Source organism: Amphiprion ocellaris, chromosome 5 (genome assembly GCF_022539595.1).
Source record: "Amphiprion ocellaris isolate individual 3 ecotype Okinawa chromosome 5, ASM2253959v1, whole genome shotgun sequence".
Taxonomy (NCBI): Eukaryota; Metazoa; Chordata; class Actinopteri; family Pomacentridae; genus Amphiprion; species Amphiprion ocellaris.
In genome coordinates, this window is record NC_072770.1 from 4,650,415 (window position 1) to 4,673,211 (window position 22,797).

The 22,797-nt window shown below is 38.9% G+C and overlaps 1 protein-coding gene across 9 annotated transcripts in view; it reads left to right on the top strand.

Moving 5' to 3' along the window:
• The window catches only part of nav1b (neuron navigator 1b), a 97,085-nt gene extending 74,766 nt beyond the window's left edge, over positions 1–22,319 (top strand). For 3 of the 9 annotated variants that reach the window (XM_055010640.1, XM_035948996.2, XM_035949002.2), the window contains 23 exons: positions 156–578; positions 1,416–1,457; positions 1,541–1,701; positions 2,183–2,356; positions 2,924–2,976; positions 3,353–3,376; positions 3,865–3,942; positions 7,980–8,063; positions 8,532–8,643; positions 8,733–8,854; positions 10,269–10,447; positions 11,449–11,605; positions 11,903–12,098; positions 12,602–12,702; positions 12,796–12,894; positions 13,375–13,543; positions 15,359–15,594; positions 15,803–15,957; positions 16,043–16,114; positions 16,560–16,756; positions 16,864–16,982; positions 18,623–18,823; positions 18,940–22,319. In XM_055010640.1, coding sequence (XP_054866615.1) covers positions 156–578; positions 1,416–1,457; positions 1,541–1,701; positions 2,183–2,356; positions 2,924–2,976; positions 3,353–3,376; positions 3,865–3,942; positions 7,980–8,063; positions 8,532–8,643; positions 8,733–8,854; positions 10,269–10,447; positions 11,449–11,605; positions 11,903–12,098; positions 12,602–12,702; positions 12,796–12,894; positions 13,375–13,543; positions 15,359–15,594; positions 15,803–15,957; positions 16,043–16,114; positions 16,560–16,756; positions 16,864–16,982; positions 18,623–18,823; positions 18,940–19,023 — 3,238 coding nt within the window. In that variant the 3' untranslated portion in view covers positions 19,024–22,319. The remainder of the gene's footprint in view (positions 1–155; positions 579–1,415; positions 1,458–1,540; positions 1,702–2,182; positions 2,357–2,923; positions 2,977–3,352; positions 3,377–3,864; positions 3,943–7,979; positions 8,064–8,531; positions 8,644–8,732; positions 8,855–10,268; positions 10,448–11,448; positions 11,606–11,902; positions 12,099–12,601; positions 12,703–12,795; positions 12,895–13,374; positions 13,544–15,358; positions 15,595–15,802; positions 15,958–16,042; positions 16,115–16,559; positions 16,757–16,863; positions 16,983–18,622; positions 18,824–18,939) is intronic. The other 6 variants (XM_055010642.1, XM_055010646.1, XM_055010645.1 and 3 more) reach the window with 4 other exon arrangements.
• Positions 22,320–22,797: the final 478 nt, after the last annotated feature.

The following is a 22,797-nucleotide window of genomic DNA, read 5'->3' on the forward strand; positions in this document are numbered from 1 at the left end:
TCCAGAATTTTCTCCCTGGTTGTATAGTTCTGAAGTAAATAATATGTAAAATGTGTTTTTTTGCAATTTGGGTGATAGAAAAATGACAAAAATTACTCAGGATCTCATACTGGTTTCTGTTCTTTGACATTTTGTTTTTTCTGCCTGATTCCAAGGATGCTGAACACCAAGTCTCTCGGTCGTCCCCCTAGCTTGGCTCACCTGGACAAGGTCAATTCTAATAGTCTTGACTCCTGTGTGACCATCCAGGACCTTCCACCCAAAGTCCCCCCTTACTCCAAACTTCAAGACTTGGCTGGGTCTCACACAGCTATGCGCCTCACCCCAAGCCCAGCGCCTGTCCTCCACATCGATTGTCCCAGCTCCTATACCAGCGAAAGCCTGAGTTTGAGTGGATCGCCGATGCTCTACCCCAAACTGTCTGGCATGCACCGCAGTATGGAGTCCCTGCCTCTCCAGATGAGTGTACCCTCCAGTGCAAGGTTTGTCAGAATAGACACGCATGACAAGGAAGAAAGAGAAAGAGGAACAGGAACCTGGGGGGCTGGAAGCAGGACGTCCCTCAACCTCACCGACAGGCAAGTGTTACAAGTAACTAATGTCCACTGTGGCACGATTTGACAAAATGTGAGTCCATCAATGTCTTTGTCATTGATGTATGTAGTTGTTTTGGGAGTTATTGTCAAGAATCATTCTGAATGGACAATTTTTTGTAGTCTTATCGTGAACTTGTCATATAAGGTCACAAACAAGCACAGTGACATGAAATAACAGGTCATTATTCTACTATTCAAAAAATTCTCTCATGTGAAAGCAACTAGGGCTAGACCCGAATATCCGAATATTCGGTCGTGGCGGTGGTATCCAAATATTTATTTTGAGATCCGAATATTCAGACATCCATTTAGTGGTTCTTAATTTGTTGGAAAACCAACCAAATCAGTTAACAAAGCAAGAAATGAATACTATATAATTTAGTAACCAATACTGGTAGAAGTAGCTTTATTTACCCTAGCAGCAGAGAAGTTGTAAAACAGAATCTCCCTTTGAATCAGTGTTTCAGTGTGAACATTTCACTAAGTTTCTTGGCAGACAACATACAATCCACTCATATTTTGTGTGTCTTTTCCTCAAACTGAAAGTCTCTCATTTTGAAGATGAAGGGTCGAATCCATCGTAAAATTTCTGATTGTCAAGGTGGAAAGATGGTGTTGTTTCCTGCCAAAGGAATGTACATGTCATGTCCGATAGTGGCCAGTGTATGATATGAACTCGATGTACAAAAAGCATTGTAAGATAAGCCCACAAAGAAAAACAGAGTTTGTGCAAGACTCTGCTTAACGTTATGTTTCTAGGAATTATTTACAATGTAATTTTATTCTCTAATATTTGTGTTTTCGCTCTCTTCTTTACAGCCTGCAAACAGACCGGAACACTTTGCCGAAGAAAGGCTTAGAGTGCGTCAAAAACTATTATTTTCCAAAAGTCTATTTGAAATCTCACACTGTTTGAAGTTAAAATGACCTCTGGTTTTTTCCAGACGCTATGGCTCAAGCCTGTCCGAGAGTGATGGAAGCAAACCGGGAAGGCGCCACTCCCACAACATAGTCAGCATGACAGAGAGCGATAGCCCCCCTCAGCTGCCTTCTCCAACCCGTCCCCTCCACCCCTCCTCCAACAAGACTCCTCTCACCAACGTGGGTGAGTCTGCTCATTCCGTTTGGCTGCCAAGTCCTAAAAACTCTCCCAAAATAATAAGTCTTAGGCTCTTTCATAAACCATCCGTCTTATCGTTGAGTGTTGTTGCGGACAGGGAAATTGAGTCTATACTGAGAGGAAAGTCCAGCAAGTTATCTGTTATAAATTCTGTCATATAGTGATGAAGTGATGGCCAGATATAATAAAAAATACATGATCATACTTTTTCAGGTGAATATCATAATCCTGCATTTACACACCTTTCAGCGTGAGTTGAAGACTGAAATGTGCAGTGGATGAAGGCAATAGAGGGTCAAGTCACACTGTGTTTATCTCTTCACTGTTGTGGAAGCATAGTGTTACTGTCCACTGAGTCATCAGAATAAGGATGCTACACCAAGGTGGAGGCTTACTCTGCATATGTGCACGTGTATGTCCATTGCACTGAATCTTACAGTTTGATCTGTTTTTTCTTTTGTAATAGTTGCCCCAATTTCCAGCGGCACCCCGAGGATATCACGCTCCAACAGCATAGGCCCCCCCAGTGAGTCGGCCTGCGATCTCTACGGATCCTCCCCCCTGGGCAGCAGTATGTCGCTGGCTGACCGGCCAAAAAGCATGATGCGGTCCGGTTCTTTCCGTGAACCGGGGGATGATGGTGAGATGGCCCGGCTTGGCTCCATTCTGGGGACTCTCCCTACATGGCTTCCAATGAAACAAAATTGTGTGTTCATACTGCACACAATCTGTAAAGCAAAATGTCAGGAAGACATTTGTTTTCATAAGCAAGGAAAGTGGAGAGGAGTCTTGGTGCCTCCATGTTAGATTAATACTGAGCTGTGTTACTGTTTGAAGGTGCTACATGTAGTCACAGTGTAAACAAAACAGGAGTTGTCTAGTGATAATTTAAAATCTCCCACAAACTTGAATTTTTTAAAATGTATTTTAGTGTTTCCATCAGTATAAACAGAATACTTGACTGCCTGTGAGCATTAATGCATCTCTAAATTATCTAAATGATCTAAGTTGCAGGTTTATTTACAGGTTTCTCGTAGTTGAAAATAATCTGTAAATGCTTTAGTCATTTATTAGTGACAGGTGTTGGCAGAAATTTCATTTCAATAAATTATTGATTATTAACATTTCTTGGAAAGTACCTTTTAACCTGTTAACATGTTAAAATTGCCTTTCATATTAAATCGCATCTCTGCCGTGTTTGTTTCAGTGCATGGCTCTGTGCTCTCTTTGGCATCCAATGCTTCATCCAACTATTCCTCGGTAAGTAGATAAAGCCATTCTATGTAGATTAAGAACTTTATTATATATACTGCTGCTTTTGGTGGAGTTTATTGCTTTGTGTCTGCAGTTTACACAAACCTTTTACAGCACAGAATATTGTTGCATATCTACATTACTGCCAAAACAGGCAAGTAGCTGTAATCAAAGTGATTGATGGAGTTTTTTGACATGATGAACTGAACCTCTCCCCATTTGACTGCAAAACCTCTCAACCTGATGTTACTTGCTGTGGGTGTCTAGTACCTTTTTTAAGTTTCTATTTTATAGGACTTGAAAGAGGTTTAAATATTTTTTTCTATAAATTTTCACTTTAATCCTCCACTTTGTCATCTTGCTTTCACCATGCCTTCTTAAGAATGAGGAGAGGATACAAGGAGAGGTAAGGCCAACGTGCCACAGTCTTTAAATCACAGTGTGCTTTTCCTCTACATCGTCCGTCAGTCATTTCATATCGAAACCGGTCCATTCATCACGTGGTGTTACCAGTGCCACAGGAAGTCTGTGACCATGGATCTTTATCTCAGCAGCTCATAACACAGTTCATTTTATTTTATCTCTAATACTCCGTGGTTTTTAGCTCCACCTTCTAACATTTAATGAAGAGAGTCAGAACTCATAAAATTCTCAGTGCATGAGAGAAATGGTGACTTTTATCTAATTTCTGTTGGCTTGCAGTGTATTTAGTATGTTTTGGTTTCTGTTGAGAGGCAACAACCTTTTTGTTATGTTTTAGGCATTTATCACATTCCATCATTGCATTGTCATGATTAAAATCTCTATTGATATTTCCAACACTTCTGGCATTTGTTGAAGATACTATAATACGATGTCCGTACTTCTTAAATTTGATTTACATTTTTTCCAAAGCAAATCCGCAAGTTGAGACGAGAGCTGGAATCTTCCCAGGAAAAAGTTGCCAACTTGACCATGCAGCTTTCTGCTAATGTATGTATGATTTGTTTATTCCATTTTGTTCTCTTTTTCTAAGCTAAATTGTTTAAGACAGATATTTTTTCAGTGTGAAAAATGCAAATGTTCCCTCAACTTCCTCTAAGTCCTTGAGCTCTTGTCGCATAACCAAATAAAAACAATGGGTTTGTATAGTATCTGCACTACAGTTTTGTAAGGGTGATATACTGGGGAAAAAAAGATTCTTCCCTCTATAATCCTTGCTGACTCTGGCTTCTGCTCAAGTAAAGACAATCCAGTCACAAAATTTGATTTAAGATTTAATATCATGCCATATTTCCAGTTCTCTCTCTGCATAATTGGATTGTGTTCATTTTGTCGTTTCTTATTATAGAATAGCATTACTTTTAAACCAACAACTGAATAAGGAAAGTATGGTCTTTTACTTTGCTGACATGATTCGACTGCATCTGCAGTCTTTTTCAGAGCGTCATCCGACATGTGATGACGTGTCCTTTTTTATCACGTGGCTGATCTGATAGATGTGTCAGAATCTGTCAGATCTCAGGGATAACAGAACCCATACAATGCATAATGAAAAAACACAACATCACCACAGCAGTAAAACCACGTACAAAACTCCGGCAGCTATTAGTCCATCCAAAAGACAAAATAGAACCGGACAATAAATGCAACATCATATACGAAATTCTGTGCAAATCATGTGAGAAAACATACATTGGAGAAACAGATAGATCATTCAACACAAGAAGAAAGGAACACCAGACAGAATGTGCAAAGAGAACAATTGGGCAACTCACAAGAACACAAAATGAAAAAACGATCAAGAAAACAAAAAATCAGCCATCATGGACCACTGTAAAAGAAATAACCACATCATGGACTGGGACAGGGGGAGGATTGTAACATCGGAGACCAACAAATACAAACGAGGGATTAAGGAGGCCATCGAGATCAGGAAGCGGGCGAGCAGTTCCATGAACCGGGACGAGGGGGACTACACCCTCTAATACCTGGGATTCCATCCACCTGACAGCGGGGGGCGTGGCCTATCTGACAGATTCTGACACATCTATCAGATCAGCCACCTGATAAAAAAGGACACGTCAGCACATGTCAGATGACGCTCTGAAAAAGACTGCAGATGCAGTCGAAACATGTCAGCAAGGTAAAAGACCATACTTTTCTTTATTCAGGTGTCGGTTTAAAAGTAACACTATTCTCTCTCCGCAATTTACTCTTATCCACATTTGTTAAAATCTTCAAGCCCTCTTATTTTGATGATCACCTGTTTGACCTTGAACCAGATTGCTCACCTGTAGCTCTTTGTTTGTACTGGCTTTACCTGACGACTTTCCCGTCCCTGCTTCTTTTAGTTGTGTCTGCAGCTTGTTGATGCTTGATTCTGGCAGTTTAATGACACATCATTTTAAACTATACCACCGCTGAAGCAACCACAGATCCTGACAGGCAACTAGTCTTCTTTTGCACATCTACTAACTGGCTTTTCGATCAGCTAACCTGTGTGTTTTTATCATGCTATGTGCCTGTGTGTGTGTATGTTTCTGGATATATTTTTATAAGAAATTTTTATACCCACTCCTAACACCACTGTCCCTCTCTTTTACACTCTTGGCTGTAATGACTGCTGGACTCTGCTGCCCCCTGCCTGTCTCCCATTGACCCGCACCTCTGGATGCTGGGTGTAGCAGCTAGGCCAGGTTTGTCAGAGCGTAACTTCCAGAGCTCCTTGTGTCACTTCCTCCTAACGCTTAGAGGATATTAAATGATGATCATCTGACACCTGTGTTGGGCTTGTGTTGTGGTGTGGCATAGTCAAACTTTCCAGCTTAAAACATGTTGACTGGAGCTACAAATTATAGGATTATTATAGGGTTATTATTTTCACATGCATTAGTCTCTTGATTGTTTATCCAGTTAATTGATTAGTCTCTCATGTGTTAAAACTCTCAGTTGATTTTCCTAGTGGCCCAAGTGGCTTCCTCATATTTCTTTCTTTATTCTGTGAATATGGGATGGTATGTTAGGATTTGCTATGAAAAACTTAACTTCTTTATAACACTTCATGCTTTGTTTAATGACACCATCCATAATGATTTGGCAACACTGCTAATCTGATGTTCATGCAAATGAAATTTATTGAATTGGGGATTGTGGAAATTATGCAAAATCTCAAATTCTTGGCATATTTACTCAGAAATTAAACATTTATTGAAATTGCCTGTTAATTTTCTCTGAGTTCCTAATAGTTTTCTTAGATTGGAGACAAATAAAATACCATGCATGCTAAAATGTGGAATAAGAATCATAGTCATCAGAGAAATGCAGGTATAAAAACTGTGAGTTTAGGTAGTCTAGCACATTGTAGCATAAGTTTGCTTCTCTTGGTCAAATGTAAATAGCTGACTGCTTCTACACTGTGATGTTATGACACTCTAAATAATGATAATAATAATAGACTTTATTTCTATGGTACCTTTCAAAAATAAAATTATAAAGTGTTTTACAAAACATTCAAATATACAAGCATTAGACAACAACAATAAAACATTACAAGAAAACGATAAAAAAAATTGTAAAAACAGTGCAACAGCATCAGAGAAGGAACAGAATGTTTTACAAATTCATGTCTGTGCAGGTGGGGTTTAAAAGAGTTTTGAATGAAGGAAATGACTGACTTGTTCTGACTGTCAGGGCAAGGTTGTTCTAGTCCTTTTGGCTAAAACAGTTAAAGCATAGTACCCCATTTGTTTGAAGCCTGGACTATAGGACTTTTAACTCAAGATCTCAGGAGTCAAGGTGCAGGGTACGGTAGTAAAAGTTCAGAGCTATAGAGTGGACTGAGACCAAGTAATGATTTAAAAGTAACTAACAGAATCTTGAAATGTATTTTGAAATTAATGGGGAGCCTATGTAATGTAGCCAGGACCAGTTATGTGTTTCCTGTGTTGAGTGTTTCTACGTACTTGCTGCTGACTTCTGAACGAACTGTAACCAAGTGATTGACCCTAAATGTGCGTTCTTTGGGCATCAGTAACATAATTCAAGCACAGTCAAGTAGTGTCAGGTAAATTATTGTTACTTAATTTTTAGATAGCTACGACCTCAAGTATATAGCGCAAAGTGCCAACACAAACAAAAGAAAATGGAATAGCAAGCAAAATGATGGACAAAGCACAATAGTTGGAACTACTAACCCTAACAAAAAATTACATTAAGAAGATTTTGTTAAAATAAAGTAAACTCTATAAAATCATATAGGGTCTGCCTTACTTGCTTGACAAACCTAATAGCATGGTGTCTGAAGAGTTTGTTTTTTTTTTTAACCAGCATTATTTGTATTGTTTTCACAACATAACAAAGACAACATAGCAAAGATATACAATTACATGTATTGAACAAACATGTCAACCCTACCGTCCAAATTATTCCAATTCTTGGTTGGGGATTAAGTTAGTGAGTTATTGTCAGTGAAAGTGAAAAAAAGCACATTTCTACCCTATTGGCTACTGCTGAGTGCCAGTGTTTACATATTCCCAGATTCTTCTGTCACACACAAATCTGTTCTTGGAACATAGTAAATGAAGGGGTCCCATATCTGATGAAAATTATATAGTTGGTGTTTTATTGTATAGATAATATTCTCTAAAGGGAGGGTATGAAGAGTTTTTAATTGTCACAAACATTCCTTTGCATTCCACCATCAGCATTAATAGTGTGAAAGCCTAAAGCTCAAACATGTTACGTGAAGTTGACAGGGTTTGTCCTCTAGTGCCACATCATTGGCTTCCCTCACCACCGTTACCCTAATGTCCTCTTTCATCTCTGACATCATCCACAGCTGTCCACCTCAGTGTCCCCTCCCTCCTCTCCCAGCAGATGGAGAAAGCCATTTGTTTGACATGCTGTGAGTGTGTGAGGCTGCAGACTGATGTGACTCAGCTGGTGACTCATCCCTGTCTGCTGCCCATTCGCTCCCCATCACATGCCGTCTCTTTGTGGCTTTTTACCTCCGTGTCTTTCTCTTGCAGGCTAATCTGGTAGCTGCATTTGAACAGAGTCTGCAGCTGATGACAGCACGCCTGCAGACACTGTCGGTGTCCTCAGAGCAAAAGGTATCTTGAGGGTATCATGATGCTAATGAATTTTGTACTTTGTGAAATCTGTGGCAGTTTCCATTCATTTGTGTAATAAAATGTGATGAGAAAAATACATAACACTTTATAAGCAAGCTTTAAACAAGCCCCTAAATAAAGAAATGAAAGTCAAGGTTGAGCATTTCTCTAAAGAAATCTTTTTTTCTCTACATACTTGATGATGACAATAATGAAGTATTCATGAAGGTGTTGTATATTAGATTTGTCAATGAAAGACACTACTAAGTGAGATACTTTTTTTCTGGATGTAAGATGTGGGTCAATGGTTTGCATAGGGGGATTTCCATCTTGTCATCAGCCTGTCAGCAGAGCCCAACATCCTTTGTGAAAGCTAATAGACATTCCACAGTCCTCACTTCAGAAGAATCTTGGTTCAGTTGCCAACCTTCCAGCTAACATGAACACATGGATATTTCCATTATTCAGGACTCTGAGCTCACTGAACTGAAGGAGACCATTGAGATTCTGCAGAGCAAAAACACAGAAGCCCAGGAAATCATTCAGGGGGCCCTCAGTAATCCAGATATCACGCCTAAAGGTCAGAATTTGCCAGTGAGGTAAACCATAATTAGGACTCTCAACATTCTCTGTCAATGTTTACCTTTTCTTTCTCTTCCTGGTCTTCAGAGCTGCTGATCAATCGCCAAAACTCCTCAGAGAGCATCTCCAGTCTTGCCAGCACCACAAGCCACTCAAGTATGGGCAGTTTCAAGGAGCAGGAGGCCAAGAAGAAGAAAAAAAAGAGCTGGGTGAGGCAACACAGCTAGTGATCACACCAGTGAGTTAATTAGTACACAAGAAGTCAGAGGTTTACAACATGAGGAGTCCTGTGTATGTGTCACCACACAGCACAGCCTGTTAGAAATAACAAATACATGTTAGGGATAACAGATGAATTCAAGTATGTTCTGATCATTATTTTGTGGTGCTTTATGAATTAGATAATAAGATATTTTCTTCAGAATATCAGAGAAATGGATGGAAACAATGAAATGCCATTTTTTAGTATGGAATTGTGTAATACAGCTCAACTGAAATTATGATTCGTCAGATTTGAACAGATTTAGTGATTGTCTTGATAAACTCGACAGCATCACATCTCAGTATTTTTTCATGTCTCAGACAATATGTGCAGTGAAATCCAGGGTGGTATGGGCTGTCTGTGCTAACAAGACCAGTGTAAAATAAAGGGAAACAACAACAGTTACAAAAACAAAAATGTGAAAATGTAGCATTGTACATGTATGTAAAAGCAGTGTATTGGCCCACAGTACACATCAGTTGCGGGCTATCATCAGTTTTATTTTATCAATCTGTTGTTGCCCTACTTTATTCTCCTGCATGTGTGTCTGTATATGTGATTCTCCTCCTATCTTGTTCCAAATCTGTTATTAAGAATGACTGTGGTCTCTCTCTCATGCTGCCCTGCTTTTTATTTTAGGTCTTTGAGGTGAGTGATGTTGCTACAGTAAATAAAACCCCCTCCACACTCTGCATGCACTTTATGACTCATACTTGTGAAACGTCTGGAAACTTTCTGTCATTGATGTTTTTTTGAAACTCACCAAATCCCTGTGTGCAATGTTTCGATCATATTTTAATGTTAGATCTGCATGTACTTAAACTGTTCAGGGGCACCATCGACATCAGATTGTTTCACCTGAAGTATTACTGTTTACTTTTGTAAAGAAACTATTTTTGCTCCATTTTTCCTCATCAGTTTTTTAAAATTGTATCCCTTCTAAATCAACACTATTTCTAGTTTGTTATGGGTTGGACATTTTGATCTGCCCACTGTTTCCTCAAAAATGCACAAGCTCTTTTTGGTAAAGTAGGTTGACATGCAGCACCATAATTTCTCACATAACATTTTATGTTCAAGCGCCCCTCATTCAGTCTCATCTTCTAAAAACAACAAAAAAGTAATGAGATGAGAACACTCAGTAGAAAACATCCATCCATTATCTATACACCACTAAATCCTCATTAGGGACATGAGTGGGCTATAGTCTATCCCAGCAGACTTAGGGTGAAGGCAGGGGACACCCTGGACAGGTTTCAGTAGCAAACATGACTTACTGAATACAAACAGCTCACTAAAATCAATCACTTTTAAGAATTTTAATTTTGTAATAGCTGGTTTTACATTTCTTCTGTCAACAGTTACGCAGCTCTTTCAACAAGGCCTTTAGCAAGAAAGGCTCCAAGTCACCTGGGCCATATGCTGACATTGAAGAGATCGCCACTCCAGAGTCCTCGGCACCTTCCTCCCCGAGAGTCCACCATGATGGAGATAACCGTCCAGTTTCAATGGAATCCTCAGCGTCTGCATCATCGGCTGGGTAAACCTCTACAAACAATTATTTTTTGACAGTAACAAATATTTTCAGTTCAATTCAATTCAATTTTATTTATATAGTGCCAATTACAGTCAAATTGTCTCAAGATGCTTTACAGAACCCATATGCCTGAACCCCAGAGCAGCCCCAATGTAATTTCACTACATTATAACATGAATAAATCCAATGTCATTATCAAGCAGAAATGTGAAAATAGCTTACTACTGAATTCTACGGTGTCTGTAAGCACATTATTACTCCACCAGGGAACACGGCGGAGTTATGTGACAATCGACGTTGCTTTGTCTGTCTGTTTGACTGTTCAAAAACATTATTCAGAAATGGAGTTACTCTTTTCAAAGTCACAGTTCAGTAAGCTTTTCCAACTAACCAAATGTTATTGTAGTAAATACGACAGGAAGGCAAAAGCCAAAACTGCCTCACAGAAGAGAACCATAGTAGGAAAACAGTAGAATCATAGTTACTCCACCAAGGAATGCATTATGTGACCATCTGTGTACATTTGTCTGTCTGTCTGTCTGTTATTCCATCTGTGTGCAACATTACTCAAAAATAGAATAACAGATTCTGATGAAATTTCCAGGGAAGCTCAGAAATGGCAAAAGGACCAATTGAATAGATTTTGAAAGTGATGCAGTTTATAGTCTGGATCCACGGATTTGTTAAAGACTTATGTATCGTTGCAAGATAGCGGCACGGTGTCACTGTAACTATGACAACAAGTGATCAGCTGCCTGCTGACGATCACATGATTGTGATCCTACAACAAACTGACCGCTGCAGACCACAAATTTTTTCAGATTTCATGTGTCAGAAATCATACAATGACTGAGCAGCCTTGGCAGAGTACTGCACTCTCTGAGTGCTTTTCTTGTTTTACCCATTTCTTGTTTTTAAAATATGATCTGTGTCCATAGTGGTCAGTCAGCTGATCCTTGCTATACTTTTTTACTGTTTTACTTATGTGAACCGAATGTCTCCAGACTGTGTGAAGGTGGAGAGGTGCCGGATGATAAGGTTGTAACAGAACTACGTACTGAACTGTGGGAGAAGGAGCGTAAACTGACTGACATCCGTCTGGAGGCTCTAAGCTCCGCCCATCAGCTGGAGCAACTGCAGGACGCAATGACCAACATGCAGGTACATGGGATATCTTCCTTTTTGTTACTTTTGTGAAAAGAAACAGACTTCAAGACGGTGCATAAATATTAGCATTTTCATCTTTTAATGTAAATATTGTCTGTTTGCACATCTAAAGTATGTAGAAATTTGTCTACCCCAAACAGCCCAAACAGTTAAAACAAAACGAACAAATTTTGACTCCAGTATTAGGAATCTAATTAGCATGTACCCACAAAAATGTTACCATTCCAAGAGTATTTTGTAAACGGCATTTTGATAAGAACAGTGCATTGACGTTTGTGATTTTGTTTCTAGAGAACTGTTGAGAATCTGAAGGCTGAGAATGACCAGCTGAAGACAGGCAGTTTGTCCCCTTGTCCATCCCCCGGGCCCTCCAGCTCTGTCTCCCAGTCCTCTGGTCTCACTGCTCTGGGAAGCTCATCGCCCCGACAGTCAGTAGCCGTGCACATGCCCAAAAGCTACAGCAGAGGGCTGAGTGAGGGCAGCTCAGGTAAAGTTCACTACTGACATGTGGAAAATGTTGAGTCACACTGGAACACTGTGGTAAACAAGTAGGAATATTTACAAACACAGGACAATAAAATTAATTAATTACAAACACCATCTGGTGTGTTCTTGAACTTCGGAAAACAAATCAGCATCAGTGAAATCATTGGAGTTCCTTTCAGGAAAGACTTTTTCTTCATTATGAGTTTATTATCAATGCACATATTAAGGTAATTATTGAAACACCAAAAATGGAAGGTAGGGCATGTACAGTCAAAGACACACTTCTACTTTAAACCGCAATGTTTGAAACCTTGCTTTTATTTAGAAGGCCAAATGTGCATAATGAATCTGTGTATTAATTTCCCACAATGTCCTATGATCACCACTCTGTTTAACATTAAATAGTAAAAAATAATGAACATTCAAAAGTTAAATATTATTGTACTGTGCCACACATGGTACATGAGCTTTTTTTCTTTTTCTGTTCCTTGTTTTACTCCTCAGCAGACATCCACTCTGCAGATTCTCTCAGTTTGTCTTCACAGAGAGATGATCATCGTGTTCGGGTGGTGGTTTGTGTTGCAGATTTACACGTCTTTAAAGATGTATGTATGTTTTTTTTCTTTTCTAAACTTCTTTCTGCTATCAAAATGACCTGTATCCCCTACTGATCACCTATTAACTTCGTTTTGTATCAGCAGGAGGTTAAACAGCAGGACTTCTTTGTGGGCACCGTCAGAGTGAATGGAAGGATGGACTGGGTCATGTTGGACTCAGCTGTCAGCCAGGCTTTCAAGGTGGGATGCCTCTTCTGACAACTTGTTCCAATGTGACCCATTTGAGAACTGAATGTACAGTTTACATGAAGCCTGCTCACATTTGTGATTCAGCTGCCACATTAAATTTAGCAAGTTAATCCTTCAAAGAGTTCTACTGCTCAGTGTTGAAAACTAAGACACAGAAATTATAGGATCCCATAAGGCTTCTGGTTTTATTATAACAGACGAAGATAGTAAATCAGATTCGGATGTTCCAGCTGTCCAGGTATTGTTAGTAGGGAAGTTATTTGCAGTATTTATGGTGCCTAATAAACCTAAATGTGTGTTTAGCAGGACTCGTGGCAATGGAAGCTATCTCTGAAACATCATGAGGAGAAGCTGTTATCATGCTTTTCTCATAGCTTTTCTACATCCTTGCAAACTGTCTTCTCTTTGCACACACAAAATGCTGTTTGGACAGTTTTCCTCAGCTCTGCATTTCTGTCCTTTTCATTCCAGGTGTACATTGCCAAAGTGGACCCCACCTCCAGCCTGGGCCTGTCTACTGACTCCATCTACAGCTACAGTATGGGCCACATTAGGAGAGTCCTCGGAGGAGAGGCTCCTGAGACACAACCCTCTCGCTGCATGTCCCGAAGCCCCAGCAGCATTACAGTGGCTCTGAAAGGTATACTGAGAAATGATCATTTATGAAGTTATTCTAGAGGTAAGATTTGAGGTATTCACAGATGTAGAAGTAAATCCATTCCACGCAAATGACATGAAGGATTTCATGAGATTAAATTTGATCTATTTTTAAAGGCAAGTTAAATTTAACATCGCCGTATATCATTTATTTACAGAAAAACAAAAAAGCCAGCATCAAAAGCATTGTGTCAGTCTAACATTATTTTGCCAAATCTAAAGAGATCCATTTTAATTTTAGTCACTTGAAATTTGGGCTAATAAAAGTTCCCAGTGAAAGTTATTGCACCAGAAATGTAAACACTTGAATGTTGTGTAATACTGATGGTTACTAGAGCTACATTTGGGCCTCTATCTCTGCACTGATGTTTACTTCAGCGTTGCTTTTTGTTTTTTTTTAAATCTACTCTCTAGAAAAGCTGAGAGCTGTCCTCATCATAACTAGAGGTAGACCGATATATCAGCCGGCCGATATTTTGGGCCGATATATGGACTTTTTTCAATATCGGCCATCGGCCGATATTTACAAATAAAAATCCGATTTGTGATCAGGCACCCGTACGGGCAGCTGCCGCGACCGCTTTTCCCTTAGAAGGACCCCCGGCACTCAGAGAGCGGAGCATGAGCGGAGCGAGTGAGCCAGGCAATAGCAAGCCTCACCCTAACCACTTTCAGGTTACTTTTTAATTGTATTTTTTGTAAACTTTAAGTATTTTTTTATGTTATTGTACTTTTTCACTTTTTGTGTTCAATAAATGTTAGAGTTCTACTAGTGTATTTAATTTGTAATATATACATGTATATACTTTTAGTGTTTAAATTGCCTTTTCGATGTGCTTTAAAAAAAAAAGGATATCGGCCTTAAAAATTGGCTTCTACAGTCGGCTTTAGATATCGGCCATCGGCTGAAATTTTTTTTTAAAAATCGGTATCGGCATCGGCCTTTGAAAATCCCATATCGGTCGACCTCTAATCATAACCAAGACCCCATTGGTAAACCAAGTGACTCCATCTTAAATGACCCCATGGCAGCTGATAAACTTGTTAATTTCTCAATACTAAAATGTTTTGTTTTGTTTTTCTAAGAATAATACCCTCTTTTTTTTAAGTTTAATTGACTGTGTCATGCATATTACTGTCACTAGGAATGCAGATCTGTGTGAGTTATTTGCAATATATTTACTAGCAGAAGTGTTTTGTTATTATGGTTTGTTATTAGCACAAATGATGAGCTCATTTGTGATTCTAAACCAAAGCTGTAATCAGCAAGGAGAGTGGATGTTCTGTTTGGCAGTCGACCTGTTTCCACCTTTTGCATGCAGGAATGTAAGGAGTGACGTGCTGGGAGAGCTGGGAAAGCAGCGGCAGCCCAGACAGGCCTCTGAGTAACCTGATCTCAGAGCAGTCAGGCCCAGCTGGTCCAACTGCCTCAGACACAGAGGCCCCATAGATGTTAAGGCTCTGCAGGCTGGGGGTTGGGGGTCCGCAGACTTCCTGTGCTTGACGCAAAGTTGTTTTGAGATTGAAATGCTTGAGCTTGATGTTGCTTATGAGGGACATATGAGGTGATATAAGTCTGTTTTCACAACATCTTACTGAAGATCTTCTTGGTATAGATCCTGCTCTCTGGTTTAGACATTAACACAATTCTTACCAAGCTTTGGCTATCAGCTGTCAGATAGCACCTTATCACCAGTTTTGATACATCCTGGGTTATTAGCAGATAGTCGTCAACTTCATTGTTTATTACAGCAGTTCATCATGCAGACCTTTCTCCATTTCTCCTCACTATGCTTAGGTTTGAAGGAGAAGTGTGTGGACAGCCTGGTATTTGAAACTCTCATTCTTAAACCCATGATGCAGCACTACATTAGTCTTCTACTCAAACATCGCCGTCTCATCCTGTCTGGGCCAAGCGGAACGGGAAAAACCTATCTGGCTTCCCGGCTGGCTGAGTATCTAGTGGACCGCAGTGCCCGCGAAGTCACAGATGGCATCGTGGTCACTTTCAACATGCACCGCCAGTCATGCAAGGTAACTGAAACTGATGTCCCATAAAAATCCATACAACTTATTTATTTTTATTTGACCTTTATTTTACCAGGCAAAAATGTTTAAAAACCAGTTCTCATTTGCAAACATGATCAGGTCAAACTCTACAATACTGAGTTTGTCTGGTCTGTCATGATGTCAGTTTCCTTTCAGTGCAGGTTGATCTCTCTCTCCTTCTCCTTTTCCTCAGGATCTGCAGCTTTATCTTTCTAATCTGGCCAATCAAATCGATCGGGAAACCAGTACGTCAGAAATACCACTGGTCGTGATTCTGGATGATGTTCATGATCCGGCTTCCGTCAGTGAACTTGTCAATGGTGCTCTGACCTGCAAATATCACAAATGGTAAATTAACCATATGCAGATGGTGCAATATGTTCATGCAAGTGTTAAATGTAACCTAAACTGTGTAATATGTTTCTGCTTTTAGTCCCTACATTATTGGAACAAGCAACCAACCAGTAAAGATGACGGCAAACAACAGTCTGCACCTCAGCTTCAGGTTGGATAAGAATAAAGGATAGCACTGTCAAACTGTCACAGCAATAATATTTAGCAAGATTTTGTTATGACACTTATGTGACACAGGATGCAACAGCAGGACTTTCTTTTTATGTTTGGTTGAATAATACAGTTACATAATTGAAGCAAGAGGACAGTAAAATCAATGTGAAATGTAATAAGACCAAAATAAGAACTTTTTAATAAAATATTTCTGATGTTTCTGATGTAATTGGATTTCTACTGTTAACACATAGTAGTAGCAATTTTCCAGCAGTCCATCCCTGTCAGTCAACATCACCTGTAAACTCGAGTACCCAGCGATGATATAGATTCGAGGGATAATAGCATAAGTAATCCAATATGTTGGTAACAGACTAGTGAATGGGATTTGCAGAATTGTTTGTTTGTCTTGTAAGGTGAATTTTTGCTTTTTGTTATCTCAGGATGGTGACTTTCTCCAACAATGTGGAGCCGGCCAATGGCTTCCTGGTGCGATATTTGCACAGAAAAATGATGGAATCAGAAGATGAGAGCAACTTGACTAATGAGGACCTCATCAAGGTGTTAGACTGGGTCCCCAAACTGTGGTATCATTTGCACACCTTCCTGGAGAAGCACAGCACATCGGACTTCCTCATTGGTATGAAACACTCAGGGCAGATCGGGATTGGGCACTAAACAAACAAGTTTTTGTGTAACTGAAGTGTGTTCTCACTATTATTCTTTCTGCTCACGTTTTCTCGTCAGGCCCTTGCTTTTTCCTGTCCTGTCCAGTCACAGTGGATGAGTTTCGATCCTGGTTTATTGATCTTTGGAATCACTCTATTATTCCGTATCTGCAAGAAGGAGCTAAGGATGGCATCAAAGTGAGCTTCCACAGCCAACTACAGTTCGTTCAAATCAGGATGCGGGTCATTGCAGAATTCAAGGACATTTGGGCTTCAAAATTGTTGAAAAATAGGCCTTCTCTTTTGCAATTTTCTGCTACATATTCATCAAAAATAGGAAATAAACTCTCAAAGATTTGATTGGCTCAGCTTACGCATCAATGATAGCATTTTTATTCTGTGTATATTTGTTGTTTACTAACTCTACTCTAATCACAGTAACAGGGTTGCTAATCCATGCTAATGTGATCTTTTTCTCAGCAGTAGAAGCTAGATATTTAGCTGCTGTTACTGCTGACCAAGAGGACAAACTTATTGATGTAAAAAAGTCAAGAAAAAAGTAAAAACAATTTGTCTTATCCTGATAATATGCATAACAGGGTTGCATGAGGTAAAGTGAGACATTCAATCAAGGCTGATAAAGTTAAGAAAATATGGAAGATAGAACAGTGGACATAGCTTTGCTACCCATTATTTTGCCAAATTGTTTGATGAGGTTAATCCCAGCGTATCATATGACTCACTGTTTTCTTCCTCTCCCAGCTAAAAAGGTTATGCTAACAGGGTTGTTATGGGACACACGTTCCATGCATATTACATTTTTATTTAAAATATTGTGTTGATTAAAAAAAAATCCTACAATTACAGGAGACATTAATGAAAAAAAATCCAAGAAAAAGGAGGTTTAAATTGCATTTTAACAGTTTTATTTGAGATTCAACTTGGTCATCAAGGGGGTAAGAGAAGAGAAAAATGTCATTTTAGGGTGAACTCCAGAATTATTTGGTATTTTAAAAAATATTTTCAAACGTTCTTTTCTCGTAGTTTTTTTTTTTTTTTTTTTTTTTTTTTTAGATTTGGGCTCAAGAGTAAGCAAGTAAATTTATACAACCACTGCATGTTTTTGTATTTTGAACATGGATTATTTAAAATTTGATGGGTGGGACATAAAATGTCCTCCAATTCTGGAATGACCCATATTTAGATTCAATATTCAACACTTTAGACTGAGTCACACCTTCCTTCCTGTTACACAACAGTAATCTCACATGTTTGTGTGTTTTGCCACCATCTGTAATACAAGCGTCAGATTTCTATATGGATAATAAAAACTGTGCATATGGTAATAAATCATTATAAAATTCTAGCACTCCATGGAGCACCTCTGCTGCCAGCAATGTCAGAGTCAGTTACGTTGGACAGCAGTAGAGGAGGTTGTACAAGCATCTGGTGAAGTAGTTGAGCCAGAGCTTAGAGCGTCAGAGCAGCAAACTGAAACCAGTTGCTGTGACCTCCTTTTCTGTTAGTTTTTGTCTGTTTCCATAGCCATTTTGTATAGTAGTTGGGTTATTTTGAGTTTACAGCCTTCCATGTTGTTATGCAGTCTGGTTCTGCATACAGAGTTGCAACAGAAAAAAAGGCAGTGATTCAGCGTATAAAAGTGCAAGTCAGCTCTTCAACGGATGATTTAAATCAGTGGTTGAATCCAAGAAATGGTCTCTCTGGTTGAATTAAAAACCTCTGAAGCTCACTTTTCAGTTCAGTTTGTGGAAGCGCTGGTGACTTGGGATTCACGGGAAATGTTTACCTCTAAGTGAAGGTACATTGCGACTCTCCAGGTACATGGCCAGAAAGCAGTATGGGAGGATCCAGTGGAGTGGGTGAGGGGCACCCTGCCTTGGCCGTCTGCCCAGCAGGACCAGGCAAAGCTGTTCCACCTACCTCCTCCCAGCATCAGCAGCTCCAGCAGCCCCTGTCAGCCCAGCGAGGAGAGGCCTCATAAGGAGACTCCACCCAGCTCCATGGAATCTGATCCTCTGGTAAGAAAAACTGTGTCATGATGTTTTCTTCTCTAAAACTAATTATGAAACATCTGTGAAACTGAAGTGGATTCTGTAGAAGTTTTGACGTCTCAAATCTGTCTTCTTTGTTGTAGATGGCCATGCTTTTGAAACTTCAAGAGGCTGCCAATTATATTGAATCCCCAGACAAAGAAGACCCTAGTCTGCCTAAACTTTAAACACAGAGCTTACACTTAAGTTTTTTTTTTTTTTGTTTTGTTTGCTATACTGATGCTAGCCCATTCAGGAACAAATGGACCTTCATAAATGGTTGTAGGGCAATTTAAACTGTCATTTCTGCAGTAGGGCTTTGAAAGTATGACCTGTGATTTCCATTTTAACACACACAGTATTAAAAAAAAATGCTAACAAGTATTGAATGAAACAATCCGTTTCTTACCGATATGTTTAACATTGACTCCATGCAGTTCAGATCCCTGTATCACCACGCTGGCCCTCAGTACTCTTAGATCGGTGCTAACAGACCACTGAAATCCATTCTCTCAGTACTTCAACTTTCAGGGGACTTCTATGACAACACTCATTCCAATTTTGTGCTCCAGTGCATCATGGGATATTGAGTGTTTGTCAAAAGGAGCTATTCTCAATTAATGGTGATTCATTTTGGAAAAGAGTATGACAGCATGACAGATGCTACTGTTTATTGCAAAGTTCTTCGGTACATATCTACTGTATAAGTCTTTGAAGGCCAAATCTTATACATATGCAATCCTGAACTTTACAACCCAAGCAGGTGAAACAAGTAATATGCCTTAACAACAAAGACGTCAGTGTCACCTCAACTTTAGCAGAATCTACTGGTGCTTTCATCACTATCTACAACAGTCAGAAATCAGTTCGTTCTTCAGCTCTATATATTATTTATTTCAGTTATTTTTCAGAAACTCGCCATATGTTCTCACAGTTTTCCATCTTTTTAAAAATAATTTTCATGGTTTATAAGTTGAAAAATTAAACTTGCTGTCATACTCTTTTGCATAAAACAAAATGCATATATCAGTGATGGGAGCTTGTCACTATGTCGGTGTACAGGCCACTTTTTCCAAACACTTACTTTTGTTTTATTCGCTGCTCTATGTGAAACAAGCAGTGTCACCAATGTTGCCATATATATCAGGTATTAGATACTTATTACACAGGGATAATAGAACATAACAAATGCTCTCTTGTGAGAACAGACAAAACAAAAGCTATCTGAATCCAAGTGAGATTCAGATTCATGGATTTTCCGTAATGCTTATCCAGGAAAGAGCACATTTGTTTCAGATCTTTCCCCCAATATTCAGAATAGTTATTGTATATATGATGTTCAGGCTACACTGCAGTTATTTTATCTCTATCAGTTGGTGCAAATATCTACTGAACCAAATACTGTACTTTAATCATGCATATTGACTGTCACGTTAGGGGTTTAAGTTTAACTATGAATGTATAGAAAACAAAACAACCGTATAACAGTGTCAATCATGTAGTAGGTGCTTTTTAAAGGAAGCCTTATCAAAGTTCAACTGCAAAACAATGGCTGAGCAGAGTGACTTTACAGCCACCTATGCCCATTTCATTAGCTATAGTTCATGCTCGTTAATAATCTCTCACCAATCATGCGTCTTAACAGCATTTAGGTACATGGTGCTCTTTAAAATGTCCCACACTGTTTTAGCATCAAATAAATAATCGCATAGGCGTTCTGGATAGGTTAGCAAAGAGTTTTGTGTCATTTCTGTCAAACACTAAAGAAACCTAAAATAGATTTGGAAGTTCATTTCTGATATTTTGTAGTAGGTGTTATTGCAGAAATATATGTAGAGACAGTGAAGTCCTGTAAGACGTTGTACAGTGTGTACTGATGTTGATGTCGTATAGTATTCATATCTGAGAACATTTTGGGTACACGACAGACACAAATGACAGCAGGTTCATATTCTAATGGAAGAGTAAAAAGCAGAAGATTTAAATACTTTATAAGGTACTTTGTGTAGATTTTTGTAAAGAAGCCATTATGGAGCAAATGACAGATAAAATATATGGTTGTGCAAGTGGTGTTGAAATAATTCATCATCCCAAACTGTGTCATTGTTGCAGTGCTCAGACTAAACTTCACACAAAGTAAATCCTGTAAATGAATGTCAGATCACGTTAATGACAGCTTGATGAGAAAGTTTCACATTTTAAATTGTGTCTGAGCTGCTTATTGCTTTGCTATTGCACTTTTTTGAATAAGGCTGATAAGAAATCTGCAATCTAATATGCAGCTGGTCACATGCAAACTGAGAAAAAATACAAGTGAATTAAAGACATCAAGAGCCAAAAGATGCATATGGCTTAGTGACTCTCACTGTGCCAAGAAATCCATCCATTACTGTAAATATTTCAGGCATTAGACAGTATTACCGGCCCCACTCTGATCTGTTCCTGCAGGTTAACTAAAGCCATCAGCCTCCAGCTTCTCATCTCTTTCACTGACTGTTGTGCCTGTTGCTCTGTAGTAGCTGTGATTTTTGTTCACTTACTAGTGTATCGAGACTATGTTGCAACTTCTACTGGTATTGGCAATCAGCAAATGTCTGACCATCACAAACAAATGCAGTGTGTTTTCATCTGGTCTGTCTTTGAGTTCTTAAATTTGGACCAAATTACACAACAGGATAGAAAGCGGAAGCTTGTTTCAGCCAGTGATACTGAGCCTTAAAGAGAGGGAGATTCGTTTGATGTGGCGAAGAAGACAGGGTTCATAAACGTAGTTAAAGAAATTCAGCAGTTTGATGTATTTTGTCCTTATGAATGTCACCAGAAGTAATGTAACTGGATATTTAAATGGTCAAATGACAATAAACTACAACAAAAAATGATTAAAAATCAAATCGTGGGCTGGATGTAGTCGGCAAGAATCAGCACTTCACTGTTTGTGTAGTTGATTCTAAATAGAATTATGCCAGATAAAGAGATAAATCTGATATCGTAGGCCAATACAGGTTGCTGAATAGTCATATTTTTTGCAATGCTTGTGGACTTATCTAAAATTTAAAAAAATTGCTATGCTGTATCTAATGTCACTGATGTGCAAATGTTAAGGGTTTCTAAGTGTTGAAAATGCATGTAAACTTGCTGTGTGATGAGAAAAAACAATGTTAACATTAACGTATTGTTTAGGGAAATCATTCTAGAAAGTGGTTTCCTTTTTAATAATCAGATATTTGATATTTCTTTTTTTCTAAAGAATCCTTTGTAAAACTTAATTTCTCTATTTTGTACAGAACATCATTGTAAAGACTGTAAATAGGGCAGCATTCTGGGTGCAGCAACACTCATTGAAGTGTGGTTGGGGGGGGGGCATCCTTGAGAGAAAGGTATATTTCTTCAGAGTTGGGTCCAATACATGGATAAGGCATGCTTCTGAAGGCTTTCATCCACCTATCACTGTTTGTTGGAATTAATAAAATACATGTTATATTCATTCTGTTGCTTCTTGTGTGCCAACCTGACAACTGCTTATAGAGACTGCAGTAATGTTGCAGTAGCTCATATGACTAAAACTAGAAAGGAATGTTATGACAGGAATTACACTAGCAGTCAAAAGTTTGGACACACCTCATTTAATGTTTTTTTGTATTTTCATGAGTTTTTACATTATAGATTCTCACTGAAGGCATTAAAACTAGGAATGAACACATGGAATTATGTAGTAAACAAAAAAATGTGAAATAAGTCAGAACGTTTTATATTTTAGATTCTTCAAAATAGCCACCCTTTGCTTTGGTTAGTGCTTTGCAGACTCTTGGCATTCTCTCCATGACCTTCATGAGGGAGTCATCTGAAATGGTTTTCCAACAGTCTTGAAGGAGGTCAGGTGACTGTGAAGGCCAGGTCATCTCCATCACTCTCCTTCTTGGTCAAATAGCCTTTACAGAGTCTGGAGGTGTGTTTGGGGTCAT